Below are 8,785 nucleotides of genomic sequence, written 5' to 3'. Positions count from 1 at the left end.
GTCCTGCAGATCCTGGAGAAGCAGTAGAAATATAGAATTCCTCCAGTGCAGAAGGAGGTCATTCGACCCATCGAGTCTGCACCAACCACAATTTACCTAGCCCCTATCCCATTAACCCTATTATTAACCCAACTTACCTCCTGACACTAAGGGGTAACTTAGCATGGCCAATCAACCTAACGCGCACATCTTTGGAGTGGGGGGAGAAAACCGGAGCACTCAGTGGAAACCCACACAGGTAGAATGTGCAAACTCTGCACAGACACTGACCCAAGATGGGAATCAATCCCATGTCCCTGGCGCTGTGAGGCAGCAATGCTAACCACTGTACCACCCCACAGTGCCACTGTCATGATGCAATTGTGCAGCTCCTACCCACACATTCATTAGCAAACCAACTGGACTTTCGAGGCAACTCAGCAGTAATCAATGTCATTTATTCAACTTCGTTTTCACGACCAGCCATATTGTGATATGAACCTGCAATCTTTAAACTTCATAATTAACCATGATGGTGCCTTACCCAATTTGTACAGACTGGTTGTGCAGGATTTTCCATTCTTGAACCCTCGTAGTGCAGATTGGGAGTAACCCAATAGACACTTTCTATTGAATTGAATAGAACCAACATTCCTCGCCTGCCTGATCCTCATCCATACTCGAAACTCTGCCTCTATTCTCTCTCCACAGATGCTGTCAGACCTGCTGTGTTTCTCCAGCATTCTCTGTTTTTGTTTCAGATTCCAGCATCCACAGTTTTTAGCATTTATCTTAGCATTTGTGTCTGATACTTGTAGGCATCTTCTTACACAATTCACTGCACAGTTAAAACCATTAAAGTTGGACAAAGCATCTTTATTTATAGCTTGCATTTGACCACTAAGCAATATCTTATTTTTAATGCCAAGCAATTCAGAAACAAGTTTATACAACTTTTCAAGTAATCAACAAAATCTCAGGGCCGGTAACTATTTGACTGAACATTCTGGTTCATGCTAGTTCCTGGCTATTTGTCCTTCCTGAGACTTGTGGGCTCTTTGTTAAATTGAACAAAATAATAAAATCCCATGTTAGAAGGTAGTGCAATTTTCTCAGTTATTTCAGATATAAATACTGTCAGCATTAATTGGAGCAATGACACTGTCATAAACCTCACCAATGCATGTGCTAACCTGAAAGAATGGGTCCTTGTCAGAAGCCAAAGGTCCCATGTTTATTAATTAATGCTCCTCGTAGTGCAATGGTGAATGCAGGCAAGGCAGGTTTCTCTTTATTGCACAGAATCCAGTCACTCTGTGTACTTCTGAAGCTAACCTGGGCAGACATTAGACTGAGCGCAATGTGAAGTCCCTCAGATGGTCTGCAGTTTTCTTTCCACAGTGGGGCACTATTGGGTGGCAAAGAATACAAAATAAAAAGTAGAAATAAATAAGCACCATTATTTCTCACAACGCGTTCCCAGTTCAGAAAAATACAGTCCACCAGATGAGGCGGAAAACAAACAATTCTATACATTTGATATTGTGTAATATATTTGAAACAGTTGGTGTGCAGAGTCTGCCCAACAGCCCTTTGATTGGCAATTCATTTGTCGCTGTACTCTAATTATAACAGCACCATATTGGGGCTGATCTTCTTCCGCGTTTATCCTTGAATTCTGGAAGTGCTCTTGGCATTGCAACAAACTGGTTGCAACTTGAATTTGGATGACTCCAGTATGTGCTTATTCAGCAGCCAGCACCAATCTGCTGGCATGTCTTCAGCTGCCTACAGTTTAGTCACGCGGTTGATCCAAGGCATAAAGGAGGAAACTTTGGTGTAGACACCTGGGGTGCCCTTTACACCGCAGCCATGTCCCCAGGAGGTCACCCCAAATATGACCCAGTGTCCTCCTGCTCTCTCACACATCAGTGGTCCACCACTATCTCCTTGGCAACTGTCTACTCTTTTGTGGTCCAGTAAGTTTCCAGCACAGAGCATCCTTCCTGTGAACCTCTGCTTGTAGCGTTCCTCACAATGCCTTCTTGGAAGCAATGGGATGGCAGCTTGCTGCAGTGTCTTCGAATAGGCTCTCCCTACAGAGAGAGAGAAAATGATAACTGCTCATGTATACCATTCCTGCATCCAGCATTTTAATGAAAACTCCAGACTTTGCTCTGAAGTAAGCAACAATGAAACACTCAAGCTACCAAATGTAATGTTTATAACATTGATTTGTAAGCAAAAAAAGTATATATTTTTCAGTTCCGATAAATGGTCATCCAGACTTTGGCTCTATTCTCCCTCCACAGATGCTGTCAGACCTACTAAGATTTTCCAGCATTTTCTGTTTTTGTGTTGTATATATTTCCAATGGTGAATGACCTCTGATTACAGTTGACAGTGTTGTTACAACTGGGCTGTGTGACCATGGACTTCTAAAATACTTTAAATGACTGAAGGGGGGGCTACTGAGGCCTTCTAGAGAGTCAAGCGTTGGGCAGTGAGGTGCCCTCTGGGCATTGGCACCTTTGCAATGCCAGTGTGGGCACACTGACACTGCCCACTGGGCATCAGGCAGTACCAAGGGGGTGGGGCCTGATGGGTTGGGGCCATGAGGGAGCAATCGTTGGGGGTGGGGGGATCCTGTTTCACTCAGGCTGAGTGACAGAGAGGAGGTCAGCGGTTGGGCCTGGCTGTCGAGGTAGCAGGGAGTCAGCACCCTGGAGAGGGGTGAGTTTGCCAGGGAGGGTTTTGGAACTGCAGGGAGGGGTGTAGGAGATCCCACGGCCAGCGATGGGGGAGTCGCAAGGCTGGTCAGCGATCAGGAGGCAGGGCCATTGCGCAAGTGCTGATTTTGGCACTAACAGATTGCCACATGCACAGTGGCCCTGCTCAGCACTCTGCTGCTAGTCTCTTCAGCAGGAATAGGCCCCACCCCTGATTTTCAGTGCGATTCATGCTGAGGCATCTGCAGTGCACAGAGCGTGGGAGATTCATTTTGAAACTCCTGCTGAAAAAAAAACAGCCGAATTTACTCCAGCTTTTATGCAAATTTGACCGATAGAATTTTTGGGGGAGAATCGTTCCCAACATCTACCGTCCTGAAAAGGGGCATTTCCTCCCATTTCCCATCTCTTCTTATGCCTAACAATCTCCTGGAGAGGCTGCACTGGCCCTTTAATGCTTCAGCTGGGATCGGAAGATACGGCTGAAAAATCGGATAAGGGTCAGGTCGGACCTCAAACACTGAGCAAGCTACGTTCATTAAGAGTTATCATAGTGCCTCTCAGTGTGATATTGATTCTAAGGATAGATTTGATTGTGCTTTTAATGAATTTATCGATTAAATAATCAATATTTCAGGGGCAGCGCAATGTGCTCAGCAACAACATTGACCGGAAAGCCCGGCCCAACACATATGTGTTTATATTTTATATATCTGTATACTTTATATATGTGTCTATTTGAATACTATTTCTTTCCATTTAAGCCAGTTTGCAGTGTGGAAGGAACGAGGATAGTTCTGTGCACGAAGAATAAAATGAGATGATAGTATAAAAGAATGGTGACATCCAGTGTCATTGTGGGCAAGATCATTGGATAATATGTTCTGTAGAAGAGAAGGGCAACTGAAATGGTAACAGAAGAAGCAAAAGAGAGAAAAGAAACACGTGTCAGAATGAGCCAAGGGATAGAAGTAACAATGAGAACTATGTGTAAGACTGAGAGAAAGAACAGTCAGGGGAGAAAAAAGACAATACCATGTCTGGCCTTGAATAATAACTGAAGATATGATCCTCAGCAGACCTCAGGCTTCAGCAGAAAGATCTGCAAGTTTGTGTGTTAAGGGTATTTTGTACATTTCCAATAGTTTAGTTTCAATTGAGTTAATGTTCAAGGATAATTGGCAGGATTTTCTCTTTGAAGTTAGTACAAGCTTGTTACTGGCATAAGAATACCTCACATTCAAATGAAATCAATTTGGTCTTTCGTTGCACTATCATCTCATCATAGAACCATACGGTGCAGATTGATGCCATTCAGCCCATCAAGTCTGCAATGACAACCCCACATATTTATCCCACTAATCCCTCTAATCTCTGCATCCCAGGACACTAGGGGGCAGTTTAGCATGGCCAATCATTCTAACCTGCACATCTTTGGACAGTGGGAGGAGACTGGAGCACCCAAAGGAAACCCATGCAGACATGGGGAGAAAGTGCAAACTCCACACAGACAGCAACCCAAGCTGGGAATCAAACCCTGATCCCTGGCGCTGTGAGGCAACAGTGCTAACCATTGTGCCACCATACAAACAAATATATCCCTGACAGTCATAGAAATGTGCTTGTGACTGAAATATGGCTTCCCCTGGAAGGAGTAAGAGACATCAAATGAAACAAATATAAAAATATATCTTAAAAAGAAACTACACGCTCACCAATATGTGGCTGTAGGTCCCCCAATCCAATTTCCCCACATTCCAGTCAAGGGCAACAATTCCATGGTCAAATTCTAAACTCAAATGAACCCCTTGCTTTCACTGCTCTACTCTTATAGGTGGGAAATGCAAACTGGGATTCTGTTTGGTACTTCCTGTGCATAGTTGCAGACAATGGGAATAGATCTCAAGAACTCAAATCCAGATGCAATTTATGCTCCCCTTGATTTTTGTCCATTAAATTCCTCATCTGCACCTCCCGACTCATGGATTGGGAGGCAGGGAATGTTAAGGTCTGAACATTTAGTTTTCAAATGGCTCCATTATACAAGTGGTGTGAGAGTTTGAATGAGGGTGGTGCTTACTGCGAACATATACATCAGTTTTGAAAAACCTTTGCTCATAAGTGTCAGATAGTTCTTTGATTCTGGAAAATGATTTTAAAAATTTCCTAAATTAATGTGACAACCTGCTCCTCCCATGGATTTATTTAATGTACCATTTCAGATCCTGAAATGTACATTCAGCTTTTATCATCGAAGAGGTGTTAAACCAGTTTCCATGAATGGAGAGGTTTACAGATTTCGATTCAGTATTGCCCTGTCAAGCTCAGAATGAATCTCAAGGAAATTAGTGGCTGAAGCAGCTGCAGTTTGATGAACAGTGCAATTACAATACCAACATCTCTGATAAGCAGTCAGGTGCTCACCTCTGCATAGCTAAGAAAGAATAAGAGCTTCAAGACAAAATCTACTCACATCATCCATCTAACTATACCTTATTGATTGTCTGTGATTAACCATTACAGCGGCAGTGAAGCACAACAGAAATGTAATTATTAAACAATCAGGTTAGTGTGTGTTTTTTTTGCTTACATAGGCAGATAATCGTGCAGAGTCAAAAGAGGCTATTTGGCCCTTTGTGCCTGTGCTGGTTCTTTGAAGAGGCCAACTAAATAGTGGTGGGCCTACCTTTCCCTCTCCCCGGGATACCTGGACCAGACCATATCAGATATAACCCAATGTACATTTTTATAGTCAGACCTTCTGGGTGGGATTTTCTGGCTGCACTCGCCCCAAGGCTGGAGGATTTTCACAGTAACTTCATTGCAATGTTAATGTGAGACTTCTTATTGTCAACAGACCTTTGCATGGTCCATGTCCTGCCTACTATGATTTCCGTGGTGGATGGGACAGGAAAATTCCGCCCTCTGCCTTCGTTTTTTTATTCTTTCATGGGATGTGGACATTTGTTGGCCATTCTCAATTGGCCTTGAACTGAGTGGCTTGCTAGGCCATTTCAGAGGGCATTTTTATTTAAGAATCAACCACATTGTTGTGGGTCTGCAATCACATATAAGTCAGACCGGGTAAGGGTGGCAGTTTTCCTTCTCTACAGAAAGTAGATTTTTTTTTAAATGACAATTGACAATGATTCCATGGTCATCATTAGACTTTTAATTCCAGATTTTTCTATTGAATTCAAATTCCACCAGCTCCCTTGGTGGGATTCGAACCTGGGTTTAAGAGCATGAGCTGAGGTCAGGCAGAGAGGAGGGCTGTCCCCTGGGTATGGGCACTCTTGTGCTGCCAGCTTGTGCCCCTGGCACTGCCCAAGGTGCAAAGTGCCAATGTCCAGAGGGTATCTTGCCACTGCCCATTGGGCATCAGGCAGTTCCAAGGGGGTGGGAGCCTATTGTGGGCAGGGTCTAGGTACGGGTGGGGGTTCCCGCTGCCAGTCTGCATTGGGACTGTTCTGGGTGGTCTGCTGAGGGCTGGGAGGATCGCCACTACTGAGGCCTGGGCATCAGGACAGTCCGGGACGGTGGAGGTTAGGGCTGGCTGGGAATTGTGGGAGGCCAGAGAGGCAGCATTGCAGGGGTCCCGGGCTGGCCAACAAATGGGAGTTTGACAGTTTGGGGCCACTGTGCATGCACAGAGCTCCAGAACTGTCAGACTCTGGCGTAGATAGGGATGCCCCCACTGGGTTTTTAACGAGATTCATGACTGGGACCTCTTCAGCGCACAGAGTGCGGAGATTCAGGTGAGAAACTGAACTGAGAAAACAGTTGGGATCTGGAACAGTTTTCCCACTAATTCACCACTTTTGGGAGAATCGTCCCTGGAGTGTGGACAACTAATCCACCCACAGGAAACAGATTAATCTCTAAAAGATTGAACAGAGACTACCATGCCTCTTGTTTAATGACGTTTTATAATGAACACACTGATGCAAAAATCCTGGACCTCAGGAAATGAGGCAGGTGTAAAAGAAGGAAGGAAAGTTAATTGTATGAAGGAAATGCATTGCTTGTGGCTGAGGGGGAGATGGAATATTTTCTCCAGACCCAACAAGCTCAACTTCACACTATCATTGACTGACTCCATCCACCAAGATGTTCAATTCCCCCTGCAATGCATGAATTTCCCCTTAGTATCTGGCTCCGCCTCACAATCTAACTGGTCGCCGGGTGGGAAACCTGTTGAAAGCATTTAAAAGAGGGCCTGTTGATAAATTCATGAAGGAAATTACTCTTGCGTTCACATTTCCCATCTGAAATCCATGACTCCCACTGCATTCCCCCAACAACAACTTTTATTTATCTTTAATTATATTTGTGCTGTTATATATAAATAAATCCCAATCTACCTCACAGGGATGTAATCAAATTAACAGGAAGCAATGTTTTGCAAACAGGAAGCACATGCAGATGTATCGATCTTAAGTATTACCGATGACAGATCTTGATCTAAGTGCTTAGGTGCAGCCACCTCTGACCTGTCTATTACCCCACTAGAATCTGCAGAATTAAGGGGAATTTATAGAAGTTTCATGGCTTCAGGGCGCCTGGAGACCAGCTGGGGCACCCAGACCGTCAAAAAAATTGCAATGTCCAACAAAGACTCACGGCTGGAAAGGGTGTAGTATTCTTCCCATGACCTTCTTAATAAAAAAAAATCAATTGGTTCTTTAATCTTCTATCTTTTCTTCAATCTAGCTAACTCAGCCCCCAAATATAGTGTATCTGTTGGAAAGAAAATATCACAGACAAATGACCCTCTCATTCTCCTCAACTCAATTTTAAATGGGTGACCCCTAATTTTTAAACTGTGTCCCCTAGTTCCAGACACAAGGGAAACATCGTCTCAGCATCCATCCTGTCAAGACCCCTCAGGATCTTGTGTTTCATTAAGAACACCTCTCAATTTTCTGAACTCTAATGGATATAGTCCAACCTGCTCAAGCTTTTCTTCATCAGCTAATCCCTTCATCCCAGGAATTAGTTCAATGAACCATCTCTCAACTGCTTTGAATGCAATTCTTTCTCAAATAAGGAGACCAAAACTGCATATAGTACACCAAATGTGGTCTCACTGAGGTCCATTCCAGTGGCAGCAACACTTCCCTACTTTTATGCTTGCTTGGGATGGCACAGAGGGTAGACTGTTGTCTCACAGTACTGGGGATCCAGATTCGATTTCAGCCTTGGGTGACTGCCTGTGTGGAGTTTTCATGTCTTTCCCGTGACTGTGTGAGTTTCCTCCCAAGTCCAAAGACATGCAGGTTAGGTGGATGGGCCATGCTAAATTGCCCCTTAGTGTTCAAAAATGTGTAGGTTAAGTAGATTAGCATGGTAAATGTGCGGAGTTATCGGTTCAGGGTGGAGGGGAGGGCCTGGATGGGATGCTCTTTTAGAGAGTTGAGTCTCAATGGGCCCAATGGCCTCTGTCTGCACTGTAGGGATGCTGTGGTTCTATGGTTCCCTGTGCAATAAATGCCAAAATTCCAATTGACTTTCTAATTACTTGCTGTACCTGCAGACCAACCTTTTGTGCTGCATGTACCAGGACACAGTAAGAAGTCTCACAACACCAGGTTAAGGTCCAACATTGAACTTTAACCTGGTGTTGTGAGACTTCTTACTTGTTTACCCCAGTCCAACACCGGCATCACCACATCATGTACCATGACACCCAGATGTCTCTATTGTAGAGTTCTCTCATCATTTAAATAATGGTATCTTGACCATACCTATACTGGCTAGTCATCCAATACACTCCCTACAATCAGGAATATCAGCACTGGCCAAGTACCATGACCCTAAATAGAGCTGGAAAGTAGGAGCTCCAAAGTTGAGAGTTCTCACCCTTTTCTATGCTTGTTTGAGATGGGTAGAAACCTTGTCTCCTGGCAAGCCAATCATCACATTTCTTTGCTTGGTCAGGATTCACTGTACTAGGGTCTGAGTCTGGTCTCTGGTGACTCTGACAGAATTGATCAGAGGTTGTGGTGGGGTTCCACTGGAATGGCAGCAGGTTTCCAGATCGCAACATTTTAATGTCTTTGATGGGCAGGCTACCC

The 8,785-nt window shown here is 44.2% G+C and overlaps 1 protein-coding gene across 1 annotated transcript in view; it reads right to left on the bottom strand.

Moving 5' to 3' along the window:
• Positions 1-882: 882 nt before the first annotated feature.
• Positions 883-8,785, bottom strand: part of prss12 (serine protease 12) — a 130,830-nt gene continuing 122,927 nt past the window's right edge. The window contains exon 13 of the mRNA XM_080199217.1: positions 883-2,075. Within this exon, the coding sequence (XP_080055343.1) occupies positions 1,768-2,075 (308 nt within the window). The 3' untranslated portion in view covers positions 883-1,767. The remainder of the gene's footprint in view (positions 2,076-8,785) is intronic.

Source organism: Carcharhinus amblyrhynchos, chromosome 1 (genome assembly GCF_965287045.1).
Source record: "Carcharhinus amblyrhynchos chromosome 1, sCarAmb.v2.hapA, whole genome shotgun sequence".
Classification (NCBI taxonomy): domain Eukaryota; kingdom Metazoa; phylum Chordata; class Chondrichthyes; order Carcharhiniformes; family Carcharhinidae; genus Carcharhinus; species Carcharhinus amblyrhynchos.
Note: the sequence above shows the minus strand (reverse complement) of the source record. Positions and strands in the feature narration are given on the sequence as shown.